Source organism: Artemia sp. Qi Xiang Cuo, chromosome 8 (assembly GCF_049724085.1).
Source record: "Artemia sp. Qi Xiang Cuo chromosome 8, ASM4972408v1, whole genome shotgun sequence".
NCBI lineage: Eukaryota > Metazoa > Arthropoda > Branchiopoda > Anostraca > Artemiidae > Artemia > Artemia sp. Qi Xiang Cuo.
In genome coordinates, this window is record NC_142801.1 from 75,311,270 (window position 1) to 75,328,327 (window position 17,058).

The 17,058-nt window shown below is 34.9% G+C and overlaps 1 protein-coding gene across 2 annotated transcripts in view; it reads left to right on the top strand.

The window, feature by feature from the left end:
• The first annotated feature begins 228 nt into the window (after positions 1-228).
• Positions 229-17,058, top strand: part of LOC148949797 (uncharacterized) — a 29,130-nt gene continuing 12,300 nt past the window's right edge. The window contains exons 1-2 of one of the 2 annotated variants that reach the window (XM_089093099.1): positions 229-296; positions 5,077-5,215. In XM_089093099.1, coding sequence (XP_088949225.1) covers positions 5,111-5,215 — 105 coding nt within the window. In that variant the 5' untranslated portion in view covers positions 229-296; positions 5,077-5,110. The remainder of the gene's footprint in view (positions 297-5,076; positions 5,216-17,058) is intronic. The other variant, XM_089093098.1, reaches the window with a different exon arrangement.

Below are 17,058 nucleotides of genomic sequence, written 5' to 3' on the forward strand. Positions count from 1 at the left end.
TCTGGTGCATATCAAGGTATCTAATACTAGCTTCTTGGGATATTTCTAACTTGCTTCGGCTGTACCTCAGATTTCTGCCTTTATTTAACGTGGTTCGCTCTTATTAATTATAAACTAAATGTTAGTACTATAATATGCTTTTCCTTCATATAAACTAAGGATTAATTTCTTTTATCTTTTCTAGATTTCTTGCCAAAGGCCAAAGGTGGCTTGATATTCTTTGTCTGGAGAAAATTTCTCAGTTGCATGTAATGTTTCGAATTTAAATCACGTGGATTGCATAATTTGGCTTTTAGGTTGGTAAATCAAAAGCTGTTAGAAAAACGACTTCCTTTGGGTGAAATTATTTGTAAGGTTTTGCTTACAGGATTCAGTAGGAGTTCAGGACATTGTACTCTGCACATAAAGACGTTGAACACTACGCTATTGGAGGAAAAATAAATTCAGTAATATGGGGGAAATATTGTTGAAAATCACTCTTATATTGTGGGTAGTATTTTAAATTTGCTTCAGATGCGCAATACTACTTTCAGTGGCGGGCCTTTTTTGCAAAGCCTTCCTGTTCTGAATTGAATAAAACCAGTTTTCAGAATCATCTGAATCAGATTCTCCGTATTTTTCAGCTGTATTAATATAAAAATAAAGATTTTAATTTTTTCCTCATTTTTAGCAATGGAAATTCGAAAATACTTTACGTCTGTTAACTAGATAACTATGATTTAAAAAAGGTGTCTGAAGAATCTATTGTTTTTCCTCTGATGAAGATCATGTTGCTTTCTAACGTCATGGCTTTTTAAGTTTTGTTTGCTATTTTCTTTTTTTTACCACGACCTTTGTTCCCATTACTATTCAAATTCCTGGTAATTTATCAACGATTGATGTAAAATAGGGAAAAATGTGAAATCAGGCGGAAAGTTGGACAACGGCAATTTTTGTTTTCTTCGATATAAATAAAGGACTGATTTATGTTTATCATGCTATCTGTAGAGCTAAATAGTATAATTAATTGGTCTAAATTTTTTTGGTACTTATCGGTTATTGGAAACACATTCAAGAATTACAGTTAGGTTACATCTCAGAAAACCGGTTTCATAGCTACAAAAACAAGTGATGGATGATACAATGCATTGGACTTAGACAGAATGCATTAGACATGTATAATTTGGGCTATATATTTGCACATTAGGGGTGGGGGTGGGGTTAGACTACGCTAGGCTGAGTTAGGTTTCCATAATGTTTCTAAAGTATTATTTTATTACCATGTTTTGTTACTTTTCGTTAGGATTTATATATATATATATATATATATATATATATATATATATATATATATATATATATATATATATATATATATATATATATATATATATATATATATATATATATATATATATATATATATATATATATATATATATATATATATATATATATATATATATATATATATATATATATATATATATATATATATATATATATATATATATATATATATATATATATATATATATATATATGATATATATATATATATTTAAATGAACTGCAACTAAATTGAAAATATAACCACAGGTGTGGAAATCTCGAAGGTCCCTCCGGAAGGATCATCCTCGATGAAAACGATTTTATTTTACATTATAATATGATAAGATCTGTAATATGAATATTAGGTTCAGAATGCCGATAGAGGAGATTTTGATCCCCCCCCCCTTTCTTCCTTCGAAAAGTAATGAATTTCATGCTGTATCTACAGTCGCCATTTAAAGTGTGTTATAAAAGTGTTTCTTTGAGCCAAGACTATGAATATTTCACCCCATCGTGACAAAATACCCCCCACCCCCCCCCAAGCAATCATTTCCAGAGGGTAATATTGATATTAGGTGCAAATTTTTAGGCATTATTGAGGTATTTCAGAGAGCCCGTAACGTAACTGCATCGTTTCTTTGAGTACTTCTTTTTTTTTTCTTTGAGTTAGATTTTCACCCTTCTCTATAGAAAAAATTCTTTAATGCATCCACCCTATTAACGTTTTATCATTTAATTCTTTAACGTTTACTTTACTCGTTTACAAAAATATGTGAAGATTTGTTAATATATGGGTATTAGGATTAACAAGTCAGTTGAGAGGGAAGGTTTGAAATTCCTCCACCCCCTCCAAATAACCCTGAATTTTACACAGCATATATAGTGCTCCTTTTGAACATGAAGGAAACACAGTTTTTCTAAGTACCAGACTTGAACCATCCTTTCAGCAAATCTATTTGGTCTTAGAGTCCAAATTAGTGACTATTTGTACCTTACCGCTTGTTTTGGTCACATGGATTTTGATTTTACATAGTTGACATGTACCGTGTTATGAAAAACTTTGCTAGCTTTGTTTGAAAGATCATGAGCTAAGTCTAGAGTTCAAATCAAGAAGCCATGCCTATGATCAGTTAAATTATGATATAACTATTTTGGATAAAACATCCACATATATGCCTCATTTAGAAGAGTTATTAGGTTTTACTGGATCAAAGTTCACAGGCTGACCTTTCTGAGTCGAATTCCGTGCTTAGCTTATGACTTTAAAGTCTGTGGGGGAATTATATATTAGTAAACGGCGTAGTCACAGTAGAGAGATTATATTCTCTGTACTGTGGACGCAGTATTGTCCTGTATTGGGGTGGAAAGAAGTGTGCACAACTGTGTTGGTCTCGGGTGGCTTTTGCTGCAACAAGTTGGTATTAGTTTTAATTATATTAGTTTTAGTTAGTATTAGTATTGGTTGTTAGTAGCAGCAGCGATAATAGTAAGACACCCAACCGAAAATACACAGTGTGTTCAAACTAGCTTAAAAACATATAAAACAAAATCGAAACAGAAGTTTGTATTTATGACAAAATTAGGACTTTACTTGCATAATTTCGAGGGTAACGGTAGTGGACCATAACCTACTACTCAGGGGATAGCGTCCCTGCCCTTTGCCAGCTAAAAGCGTCACATCAGATTCTAATGGTGACACCGCTTGAACTCTTGTGTTTCTTTTTGAAATTTCATCTTAAATACGCAGCATTTATACTAGAGTATTCTCTTAGCAACGAAACTGATGGAAAGCTACCTTTTTCTTTTTAACATAATCTTCTAAAACATAATCTTCGGAATCAATACTTGATCAATCACTCAATCAATCACTTGAGTGCAATAAGTTGCTTGTTGTACAATATTGCTTCCTTATTTAAGCTTCATCGATACTTTAGGACTCGTGATTTTGATCAGTTCGCAAAATTAGTTTCACAAGACTTAAAAATATTAGTTTCTCGTACCTGCTTGATAAACGATCTAGACCGTCGTGAGATATCGACTGCGAAAAATCATTTTTTATAGTTATTTTTCAAACCCAAAGGGCTACAAAGATGATTACGAGGAAAGAATAAAAAAAAATCACATGATCTGATTGGCTGGCTAAAAACGGCAAGACGTTTAATAAAAACTTGGATAAACGCCCTTCGGCTAGTTGACGGAGTTGATACTTCATCTACTTTGACCGACTATCGTCGAAAAATGTTTTATAGTGTCTTACTGACACTGTGCGAAAACGAGAATTACAAATAATAATATTTGAAAATTGCACTGTTTACTCCGGCTAATTGGACTTCATATATCTCTTATTAAATTTTTGACCATGAATTTGCATATTGCAGTCACCGTATCAGATTTGAAACCGAGGCAAAGTTTCCTTTTTTAATATTGGATCCTCTGAGGACAAAGGAGTCTTCTAGAGCTGTCATTGTTATCATAAATGGGTTAAGATTTGTATTGCTCCCTTTTATATTCGTATGACTCCTTCCGATATTCTCTTGGTTATCCTTAAAAGCCAAACAAAGGCCGTGGACGCCTCAGCTGGCGTCCATGTACGTAAAAGTGCTTGAACAGCCTTCAACCTTTCCGCTACTAATTGAATACTGCCTTCTCTGTGCACTGCAATTTATAGATGGTTGGCTTAAAATAAAAGCTTTTCGTTAATGATAGCTAATTGCAACTGTCTGAAATCCTGGCTCGATATCCCAATAAAAGAAATTCTTACCTTTTGAGACACTCACGTAATTGGTTTTGTTAGCATCCCGCCTTTACAAATGGAAAAAATCAAATTTCGAACGGAGGAGGATTGTTTTCCAAGTAAATAAGAATTTTATCAATTAAACTTCGATATTTTGGTTATACAGTGGATTATATAACCTTGAAAGTGGTAAATATTTTAAAATAAGACCAATTTCTGTGCGTATGTGTTTCAATAGATGTTCTTTAGACTTAAGGGCAGGTATAGATCCAGCGGAAGGGTGTATGGGGCCACAGCCGTTCAAAGAGGGGGGGGGGGGCAATCGGGCAGCTGGCTTGGGTACCAAGGCTGGGGGCTGTCCACTTTGATCAAATTTTTCACTTTGATTCGGCTTTTTTGCTTATATTTGAGTTGGGAGGGTGGTTGTGATTAATTTTTCCCCGGGCACCACCAACGATAGGAACGGCCTTCATAGAGCAAAGTGTCTCAAATGTTTGTCTCAACTAGATTCTTGGTAGCCGTGAATGCAAGCCACGTTTATTAAGATGTGTCCCATTCTCACTCCTTAGCGAGAACAAACTCTTCCAGTTTCAAGGAATTTCCAGCTTAAAATTGTTCATGTTTAAAGCCATTTTGCTTACCACTTTTCCTCAGATCGTTTCAAATTTGGTGCTGGATACCACCTGGACTCTTTGCTGATTGCTTTTAAAGTTTATTAAAGTAGAATGTTTGTGTTTCACTATTTCATGAACTTTCGTTGTATGTACGCTTGACTGGAGGCAAGGATACTAAACTAGTTGCAGCTTCAGAGATACAGTTGCTTACATTTACAAGAGATAACTTGTCGTCCCTTGATTGTAAAGTTTTGGTAACGTGGGCGTTTATATATATATATATAGCTTTATGTTTAAAGCTATATGTCTATGTTTAAAGCATTATGTTTAAAGCTTTATGTCTATAAACATATAGCTTTATGTTTGTTTTTATTGACTATATTTAACCTAGGCAGTTATTTAAGTTCAGAAACAAAGTCTTTTTTGCAGATAAAAGAAAGCTCGTTTTGGAATGAAGGTAGAAAGCGAAAAGTCTAGGAAAGTCAAACCAGATTATTTTGTTACACCTCACATCACATGGTGGATTTTGATTCCATATGGGATGTTTCTTGTTATCGTAAGTCATAACCTTAGTTGTCTTTTCCTTTGCTTAGGAAGAAAGTGAGTAATATTTACATGAAATACGGGCATTTATAACATTTACCCCCTTTTTCAAAAATTGGGCAATATTTCTCAGGCTCTTAATGGGCAACATTAAATTTCATGAATTTTATATATTTTGAATAAGCATCAAAATTCAATTCTTTTGATATATCCGTTATTATTAAGACTCTGTTTCTTACAGTTTCGGTTACTATTGAGCCGCACGAAATATTTATAACATTTTCATGACAAACAATTGGTTATTTTGACGTGAAAATAAAGAGCATTGTTCAAACCAATAACGAATAGGAACCATTCTATATATGAACAAGCAGAAATATCGGAAATAAAAAAGATGCCTTTAATACAGAGTATCGTAGTTTTCTTGTTTTTCCAAGCCGATAGATTTTCCTTGTTGTTCAAGCCAAGGGACGCAAAGTTTCCTAAACAGGGGTTTCGGACAAGGCGGTTCTAATAGTGTACTTCTTGTTTTGATCTGGCACTATTCTCAGGAGCTAAGGGTTATTACGTTTCTTAGTATTGGACGTGATCGTCTCTTACTAGGTTGCTAGCTACCGCTGCAACCAGGATACTGATAATACTCATCAACTCTCTGCTTTTTGTCTTCTTTTTAAGGTTGAAATCTTTATCCAACACGGTGGGAGCTGCTACCACCTAAATAATCAACAATTAATATTGTGAGCTTTTTAACAATATATTCCTTCAGTGAAGGGAGTTTATTGGGTAAATTGCCTCTCACCCCTCCATATTAATATGAAGTATTTCTCTTCGAAAGTTGTAGAATATTGCGTAAAATGATCCGCTTAAAATTGTTACGCTTGAAACAACTCCACCAACAGCGAAATCCTTCTGACCCCCTCCCTCACTTAATAGTGAGTGATCGGCAATGCTGCGCGTAAATGAATTAAGTTTAAAAAATATGACAAAAGAAGTTTACAAATAACATTCTGTGAAATTGATACCATGTGCCCAGAAACTTGCAGGCTCCATACAATTTTTTTTTTATAGTACTAATCGGTTGGCTATTAGCATACTCGCTCAATAACCTTTTGGTCCTATTTAGGCAAACTTCAGGGGTGTCAATTCACGAAAATACAGGGGTGGGGTTGTATTTTTCAAAATATAGGATGATAAAACTTAAGGGGACCAACTATCCCTTCCATGTCCCCCCCCCCCAAAAAAAATTGACAATCCTGGCCAAATTTTTTGGTAAAAATCTCAACGACTTTTTTGTAGCATGGATTCTTTTTTTTACCTTAAAATATCACTAGACCTTTTTATGTCTTAAAATTGAATAATAAAAAACACAAACAAGTTTCGTCTACTGGAAGTAAGGAGGAACATTAAAACTTAAGACTGCCGGAAATTATTCCGTATATGAGGAGGCTGTCCCTCCTCAGCCTCTCGCTCGTCACGCTAAACTTCTTTAGTCCTTTAAAAAAATTTCAGTTAATTCTTATTTCAATTCAACGACCATCGTGTTTCAGAAATCGTTCTTAAAGAATTGGGACACAAAATTACAACTTCATCGTAAAGAGCGAGGGGTATATGAGGGGGTAGCCTCCCTCATACATGGAATAATTTCTCTCCGTTTTAATTTTTAATGTTGCTCTTTTCTTTCAGTTGTAAAAATGCTTTTTTATTTAATTTATGAGTGTTTTTCAAATCCTGCCCAGGCCTAACTAAGGTATAATATGCGGTACCGGCCTCATTAACCCCTGATTTCTGGCTGGTAAATTGTAAATATCAATAATTGTAAATTGATTGGTAGCGTCAAGCTTTTTCAGTTTTTCTCATTGGGAATTAAAATGCTGGATTGTATTTAAAATTTTGGTCAAAATTTGAATATTGGGTCAAAATTTTGGATCAAAAGTACTTTTATTGAATAAGTTCTTAACAATGTTTCCACTGCAGAATTTTCGGGCGTATAGAAAGGGGTATTCTTCTGCGCTGCTGAAACCATGGTGACCTCTACAATAGGGTTCTTTTATATTTGAATAAATATTACGTATATATTTAAATACATTGAAACGTTATATAAATAGGAAAATAAAAATATAACCATTTAAAATTGCTGAAAATAAATATCCTGGTAATTCTTGTCCGCCCTCCCCCCCCCCCCCGCCAGCAAAAAAAAATTCCGGTGATGCTTATGATACCCTTTCCTGGCTTTTTCCCCCCTTGGTGCCCGTAGGCACGTGAAGTTAATATTATATGCTACATAGAAAAATATTGTCGCAATTAGAGTTACACCAATACTCCCCCCACTCCTCAAAACCAATAATAAAAGCATAGACCAAAAGTATTCCCGGGAATCAAGAGGGATTAGATATCAATTTCTACTCTTCTCCAAAACTCATTCTTTATTTAAATGAGGGTTCAATGATAATTAGGACTTTGGGGCTGTAAAATTCACTCGTTGAGGCATTAAAGCCCCTCCCCCGCATACACAATTATCCACGACCTCTCCTTCATAATAGCTGATGCGCAATTGTACGTCACTAAACATAATTCCATGAAAAATCAACGGAATCAACTATGTTAAATCAAGCATTAATATAAATTTCCATTTTGAGCATTTATTTTGTATAGACTTCGTAACTTTTCAGGAACGAATGTGCCACCGTGCGGCATTACTTCCAATATAACTGGAAAGCTCAATATATATTTTTTTCATAGTCTTAAATCTCAAAATTTTCAGCTATTCACAGGACAATCTCATATATAGGGCAAAACTAAGGTAGAAAACGTAAGAAACCAAGAAACCAAACATCTAATTATTCATGTACGGTGAGCCAAAATCAAAGCTGCATTAATTCAAAAATGCTCAGAAATTAAATAAATAAAAAACAAGATTTTTAAGTTAAAGTAAGGAGCGACATTAAAACTTAAAATGAACAGAAATTATTCCGTATAAGAAAGGCGCTTTCCCCTCCTCAACGCCCCGCTCTTTACGCTAAAGTTTGACTCTGTCACACAACTTTATTTTTTTAAACAATAAAAGACTTAAACGTAAAGAGCGAGGCGTTGAGGAGGGGACAGCCCCTTTCATATACGGAATAATTTCTGTTCGTTTTAAGTTTTGATGTCGCTCCTTACTTTCAGTTAAAAAAAACTTGTTTTTTTTATTTAATTTCGACAAGGACTTCCGCCAAGTCGTCCTTAGTGCTAAGAAAAAAAAAAAACAAGAAAATCCAGCCTTTCGAAATATACTTAACTAGAGGAGAACAGACACTCAAAAGATTGTACCTGAGGTATATTAAATAAATAAAAAACAAGTTTTTTAAGTGAAAGTAAGGAGCGACATTAAAACTTAAAACGAACTGAAATTATTCCATATATGTAAGGGGCTGTCCCCTCCTCAACGCCTCGCTCTTTACGCTAAAGTTTGACTCTGTCACACAACTTTATTTTTTTAAACAATAAAAGACTTAAACGTAAAGAGCGAGGCGTTGAGGAGGGGACAGCCCCTTTCATATACGGAATAATTTCTGTTCGTTTTAAGTTTTGATGTCGCTCCTTACTTTCAGTTAAAAAAACTTGTTTTTTTTATTTAATTTCGACAAGGACCTCCGCCAAGTCGTCCTTAGTGCTAAGAAAAAAAAACAAGAAAATCCAGCCTTTCGAAATATACTTAACTAGAGGAGAACAGACACTCAAAAGATTGTACCTGAGGTATATTAAATAAATAAAAAACAAGTTTTTTAAGTGAAAGTAAGGAGCGACATTAAAACTTAAAACGAACTGAAATTATTCCGTATATGAAAGGGGCTGTCCCCTCCTCAACGCCTCGCTCTTTACGCTAAAGTTTGACTCTGTCACACAACTTTATTTTTTTAAACAATAAAAGACTTAAACGTAAAGAGCGAGGCGTTGAGGAGGGGACAGCCCCTTTCATATACGGAATAATTTCTGTTCGTTTTAAGTTTTGATGTCGCTCCTTACTTTCAGTTAAAAAAAACTTGTTTTTTTTATTTAATTTCGACAAGGACCTCCGCCAAGTCGTCCTTAGTGCTAAGAAAAAAAAAAACAAGAAAATCCAGCCTTTCGAAATATACTTAACTAGAGGAGAACAGACACTCAAAAGATTGTACCTGAGGTATATTAAATAAATAAAAAACAAGTTTTTTAAGTGAAAGTAAGGAGCGACATTAAAACTTAAAACGAACAGAAATTATTCCGTATATGAAAGGGGCTGTCCCCTCCTCAACGCCTCGCTCTTTACGCTAAAGTTTGACTCTGTCACACAACTTTATTTTTTTAAACAATAAAAGACTTAAACGTAAAGAGCGAGGCGTTGAGGAGGGGACAGCCCCTTTCATATACGGAATAATTTCTGTTCGTTTTAAATTTTGATGTCGCTCCTTACTTTCAGTTAAAAAAACTTGTTTTTTTTATTTAATTTCGACAAGGACCTCCGCCAAGTCGTCCTTAGTGCTAAGAAAAAAAAAAACAAGAAAATCCAGCCTTTCGAAATATACTTAACTAGAGGAGAACAGACACTCAAAAGATTGTACCTGAGGTATATTAAATAAATAAAAAACAAGTTTTCTAAGTGAAAGTAAGGAGCGACATTAAAACTTAAAACGAACAGAAATTATTCTGTATATGAAAGGGGCTGTCCCCTCCTCAACGCCTCGCTCTTTACGCTAAAGTTTGACTCTGTCACACAACTTTATTTTTTTAAACAATAAAAGACTTAAACGTAAAGAGCGAGGCGTTGAGGAGGGGACAGCCCCTTTCATATACGGAATAATTTCTGTTCGTTTTAAGTTTTGATGTCGCTCCTTACTTTCAGTTAAAAAAAACTTGTTTTTTTATTTAATTTCGACAAGGACCTCCGCCAAGTCGTCCTTAGTGCTAAGAAAAAAAAAAACAAGAAAATCCAGCCTTTCGAAATATACTTAACTAGAGGAGAACAGACACTCAAAAGATTGTACCTGAGGTATATTAAATAAATAAAAAACAATTTTTTTAACTGAAAATAAGGAGCGACATTAAAACTTAAAACGAACAGAAATTATTCCGTATATAAAAGGGGCTGTTCCCTCCTCAATGCCTCGCTCTTTACGCTAAAGTTTGACTCTGTCACACAACTTTATTTTTTAAAACAATAAAAAACTTTAGCGTAAAGAGCGAGGCGTTGAGGAGGGCACAGGCCCTTTAATATACGGAATAATTTCTGCTCGTCTTAAGTTTTGATGTCGCTCCTTACTTTCAGTTAAAAAAAACTTGCTTTGTTTATTTAATTTCGACAAGGACCTCCGCCAAGTCGTCCTTAGTGCTAAGAAAAAAAAACAAGAAAATCCAGCCTTTCGAAATATACTTAACTAGAGGAGAACAGACACTCAAAAGATTGTACCTGAGGTATATTAAATAAATAAAAAACAAGTTTTTTAAGTGAAAGTAAGGAGCGACATTAAAACTTAAAACGAACAGAAATTATTCCGTATATGAAAGGGGCTGTCCCCTCCTCAACGCCTCGCTCTTTACGCTAAAGTTTGACTCTGTCACACAACTTTATTTTTTTAAACAATAAAAGACTTAAACGTAAAGAGCGAGGCGTTGAGGAGGGGACAGCCCTTTTCATATACGGAATAATTTCTGTTCGTTTTAAGTTTTGATGTCGCTCCTTACTTTCAGTTAAAAAAAACTTGTTTTTTTTATTTAATTTCGACAAGGACTTCCGCCAAGTCGTCCTTAGTGCTAAGAAAAAAAAAACAAGAAAATCCAGCCTTTCGAAATATACTTAACTAGAGGAGAACAGACACTCAAAAGATTGTACCTGAGGTATATTAAATAAATAAAAAACAAGTTTTCTAAGTGAAAGTAAGGAGCGACATTAAAACTTAAAACGAACTGAAATTATTCCATATATGTAAGGGGCTGTCCCCTCCTCAACGCCTCGCTCTTTACGCTAAAGTTTGACTCTGTCACACAACTTTATTTTTTTAAACAATAAAAGACTTAAACGTAAAGAGCGAGGCGTTGAGGAGGGGACAGCCCTTTCATATACGGAATAATTTCTGTTCGTTTTAAGTTTTGATGTCGCTCCTTACTTTCAGTTAAAAAAAACTTTTTTTTTTTTATTTAATTTCGACAAGGACCACCGCCAAGTCGTCCTTAGTGCTAATAAAAAAAAAAAAAAAAGAAAATCCAGCCTTTCGAAATATACTTAACTAGAGGAGAACAGACACTCAAAAGATTGTACCTGAGGTATATTAAATAAATAAAAAACAAGTTTTTTAAGTGAAAGTAAGGAGCGACATTAAAACTTAAAACGAACAGAAATTATTCCGTATATGAAAGGGGCTGTCCCCTCCTCAACGCCTCGCTCTTTACGCTAAAGTTTGACTCTGTCACACAACTTTATTTTTTTAAACAATAAAAGACTTAAACGTAAAGAGCGAGGCGTTGAGGAGGGGACAGCCCCTTTCATATACGGAATAATTTCTGTTCGTTTTAAGTTTTGATGTCGCTCCTTACTTTCAGTTAAAAAAAACTTGTTTTTTTTATTTAATTTCGACAAGGACCTCCGCCAAGTCGTCCTTAGTGCTAAGAAAAAAAAAAACAAGAAAATCCAGCCTTTCGAAATATACTTAACTAGAGGAGAACAGACACTCAAAAGATTGTACCTGAGGTATATTAAATAAATAAAAAACAAGTTTTTTAAGTGAAAGTAAGGAGCGACATTAAAACTTAAAACGAACAGAAATTATTCCGTATATGAAAGGGGCTGTCCCCTCCTCAACGCCTCGCTCTTTACGCTAAAGTTTGACTCTGTCACACAACTTTATTTTTTTAAACAATAAAAGACTTAAACGTAAAGAGCGAGGCGTTGAGGAGGGGACAGCCCCTTTCATATACGGAATAATTTCTGTTCGTTTTAAGTTTTGATGTCGCTCCTTACTTTCAGTTAAAAAAACTTGTTTTTTTTATTTAATTTCGACAAGGACCTCCGCCAAGTCGTCCTTAGTGCTAAGAAAAAAAAACAAGAAAATCCAGCCTTTCGAAATATACTTAACTAGAGGAGAACAGACACTCAAAAGATTGTACCTGAGGTATATTAAATAAATAAAAAACAAGTTTTCTAAGTGAAAGTAAGGAGCGACATTAAAACTTAAAACGAACAGAAATTATTCCGTATATGAAAGGGGCTGTCCCCTCCTCAACGCTTCGCTCTTTACGCTAAAGTTTGACTCTGTCACACAACTTTATTTTTTTAAACAATAAAAGACTTAAACGTAAAGAGCGAGGCGTTGAGGAGGGGACAGCCCCTTTCATATACGGAATAATTTCTGTTCGTTTTAAGTTTTGATGTCGCTCCTTACTTTCAGTTAAAAAAAACTTGTTTTTTTTTATTTAATTTCGACAAGGACCTCCGCCAAGTCGTCCTTAGTGATAATAAAAAAAAAACAAGAAAATCCAGCCTTTCGAAATATACTTAACTAGAGGAGAACAGACACTCAAAAGATTGTACCTGAGGTATATTAAATAAATAAAAAACAAGTTTTTTAAGTGAAAGTAAGGAGCGACATTAAAACTTAAAACGAACAGAAATTATTCCGTATATGAAAGGGGCTGTCCCCTCCTCAACGCCTCGCTCTTTACGCTAAAGTTTGACTCTGTCACACAACTTTATTTTTTTAAACAATAAAAGACTTAAACGTAAAGAGCGAGGCGTTGAGGAGGGGACAGCCCCTTTCATATACGGAATAATTTCTGTTCGTTTTAAGTTTTGATGTCGCTCCTTACTTTCAGTTAAAAAAAACTTGTTTTTTTATTTAATTTCGACAAGGACCTCCGCCAAGTCGTCCTTAGTGCTAAGAAAAAAAAAACAAGAAAATCCAGCCTTTCGAAATATACTTAACTAGAGGAGAACAGACACTCAAAAGATTGTACCTGAGGTATATTAAATAAATAAAAAACAAGTTTTCTAAGTGAAAGTAAGGAGCGACATTAAAACTTAAAACGAACAGAAATTATTCCGTATATGAAAGGGGCTGTCCCCTCCTCAACGCCTCGCTCTTTACGCTAAAGTTTGACTCTGTCACACAACTTTATTTTTTTAAACAATAAAAGACTTAAACGTAAAGAGCGAGGCGTTGAGGAGGGGACAGCCCCTTTCATATACGGAATAATTTCTGTTCGTTTTAAGTTTTGATGTCGCTCCTTACTTTCAGTTAAAAAAAACTTGTTTTTTTTATTTAATTTCGACAAGGACCTCCGCCAAGTCGTCCTTAGTGCTAAGAAAAAAAAAAACAAGAAAATCCAGCCTTTCGAAATATACTTAACTAGAGGAGAACAGACACTCAAAAGATTGTACCTGAGGTATATTAAATAAATAAAAAACAAGTTTTCTAAGTGAAAGTAAGGAGCGACATTAAAACTTAAAACGAACAGAAATTATTCCGTATATGAAAGGGGCTGTCCCCTCCTCAACGCTTCGCTCCTTACGCTAAAGTTTGGCTCTGTCTTGCAACTTTATTTTTTTAAACAATAAAAAACTTTGGCGTAAAGAGCGAGGAGGGGACAGCCCCTGGACCACAGTAGACAGAATATAGCAGTATGATCATTCTCTATCTCTCCCATTATAAAAACCCGGACAGGGGTGCGAGTGGAAAGAAACAGGCTAAACAAGCTAAGGCAGAAAGAAGTGGGAGGAGCTTTTTGTTCACGATGACCAGAAATGATCTGCGTTAAGCTTACTGGTATATTCAGAAACAGGCTAAACAAGCTAAGGCAGAAAGAAGTGGGAGGAGCTTTTTGTTCACGATGACCAGAAATGATCTGCGATAAGCTTACTGTCTATAAACTGTGCCCTGGACGGACAATGTCGACTGGACTTGTATACAAAAGGAGGGACTCAATGGAGAATTACGTCGAACAAAAGGAAAAACTACGATGAAAAACTACATCAAAAGCCCTTCAAATGTTTAAAGATCGCGATCACAACAGTAAGGCAGTTGACAGACAGTAGAAATGTGGAAGATAGTAATGCTTAAAGTTAGGTCATATCCTTGTGCCAGAAACTCCTTCCAATTCCGATGCTGAGCCATCAGGCAGTCCAGCATTTACCATGTTTTATTCAAGACGCTTATCAAGTTTTGTGTTGCAAAAGTTCTCATTCACTTTTCCAATTGAACAAAAACCGTAAAGCCCTAACTGAGCCTATAATCGTTTAAGCCCTCTCAAGGCTTAGAATATGAACAGCAAGGGATCCAGAGGGAGGGCACAGTCCGAACTAGGGTGCTAGCTCACTATAGGTGCCAGCGAAGACGAACTGGCTAGCTCAGTATAGCACTATTTCAGAAAAAAATTTTTGGATGTTATCTGGGCCGGACGACTTGGTCATATGATGTATGAAAGAATGAAGAAAAAATAACAAATGAAAAATAAAATAGAATAGCCGAAAAAAAGAGGGTAGTTGTCAGGCAGTGGAACAATACGAAGTGAAAATTAGCAGATATTTCGACAAGGACCTCCGCCAAGTCGCCTTCGATGCTCAGAAAAAAAAAGAAATAAAAAAACTAAAGTCTAATCTTTTGAAGTAAACCTCGCTATTTTGATTCAGTGTGTTTTTCCTCTTGTGAGGATTACTTCAAAAGGTTAGATTTTAGTTTTTTTCTGAGGACCGAAGAGGATACTTAGAGGATTGAGCAATAGTTCAAGATCTGCCTCGCTTCTTGAGACCTCAAGACTTTCATATTTTTTTTTTATAATGAAATAAAAAAAACTAGTTTTTCCAACTAAAAGTAAGGAGAAACATTAAAACTTAAAACAGACAGAAATTATTACGTATATGAGGAGGGTGTCCCCTCCTCAAAACCTCGCTCTTTAAGCTAAAGTTTGACTTTCTGTTCCAATTAATTAAGAATGACTGCTATTGCACAAGGTCCATTTAATTAGAATAATGAGCTTTTTTAAAAGCTTTAAAAAAATTAGCGCAAAGAGTTAAGTATTGAGGAGGGGGCAACCCATCTCATATACATTATTTCTGTTGGTTTTAAGTTCTAATGTTGCTCCTTAGCCTACTTTCAGTTTTTTCTGATCGTTTTTAAATAATGACGGGTGATCAGATCCCCGTCCATGGAAAATTCCCTTCCTCCACGAAAAATTCCTCCATGGAAGGATCCTCCCACATACCCTCCCGTCCCTGCCATAAAAAAAAACCCGGAAAAATATATGTATACTTCCCAACAGTCAATGATATATGTAAACAATGGACAAAGTTCAGGGCTTGCAGCCCTTCCCTTGGGGCCTGTGGGGGTCAAGTCATCCTCAAAGACATAGTTATTAGATCTTTTGACTATGCTGAACAAAATGACTATCTGAAAAATTTGATCCGATGACTTCGGGAAAAAAGGGCGAGGGAGGGGGGCTAGCTGCCCTCCAATAGTCTTGGTCACTTAAAACAGGGACTAGAAATTTTGATTTCTGATCAACGAGCCCACTCCCGATTTTCCAGGATCATTGGTTCGATATGATGATCCCTGGGGAAAAAACAAAAACAAATAAACTCTCATCCGTGATCTTGCTTCCGGCAAAAAATGCAAAATTCCACATTTTTGTATAAAGGTGCTCGAAAGAACCGTACTTCTACAGTACGGTTCTTTGATATGCTGAATCTGGTGTGATTTTCATTAAGATCACTTGATGTTATGGTTGTGTCCCCCCTTTTTGATGGTTAAAAACGGGGGGGGGGGGGAGCATTGCAACTTTTGATGGGTAGCATTAAGCTTGATGAATTTTATATATTTGTAATAAATATAAAAATTCAATTCTTTTCATGTATCCATTGTTATCAAAACTGTTTTTCTTAGAGTTTCGGTTAGTATTGAGCCACATCGCTCCTTACTTACAGTTCGTTACCGCGAACTGTTTGAAATGTTCTACACGGTACCTATACTTCACTTATTTATTGATATTGTGGTTAAAATTCATCTTCGAAATAGATATATGTGTTTTTGCCTGGTATCAATCTTGAAAAACATATTATTTATAATTGACAAATTATTTGACCGAATTTTTACTTCATCTTTAATATTGCTCAATCGAACGAACGTAGGTTTTTTGCAACGGTTTGTTAGTTTAGCAATCTTTGATTTTTGGAGATCAGCTGCGAAATAGTTTGGCAAAGAATTTGATTGCTGTGAAAGACTGAAATAAATTTTTTGGACGAAAGAGGTATTGCTGGAAATTGCGCAATCAACCTTCTGCTTTGGTGTGTTTATAATAAATTCGTAACATTATTCTAATAGACGAATTAAGCGGCTAAAACAGGAAAAAAAAGTATTTCAAACAAAATCACAAGAAGAAGCACTTTAAAATTATAACCACTAATTTTGCATTTAGAAGTACTTGGTTGGTTACATTTGGAGGTTACTTTTGGAGGCTAGGAGAGGCATTATTGATAATAACTTAGCATATCTATTTTCATAGACCAGTTAAGCGGTCTGTTAATTGACCTATTCTCATAGACCAATTTAAAAAAATATTTTACCAGTTTAAAGACAAAATTGCTAGGATGAATACTGTTAAAATGCCCTGAATAGGAGATTTGTTCTTCTACTAAACTTGCATCCTTTTCGCTAAAGTTACTAGCTGTTTTCCTAACTGGCCTTAGTGAAATGTCTTTTCAAACATCCTTCCACCCACCTTGTACATTATGAAATTTCAAAATTCTTTCAATACCATACTCTATTTTCCTTGGATCCTGCCTCTCAAATTTTCACATTTTCAACATATTTTCAAATTTTCAACAAATAAATAATTGGTAAGTAATTGCCCTTCCTA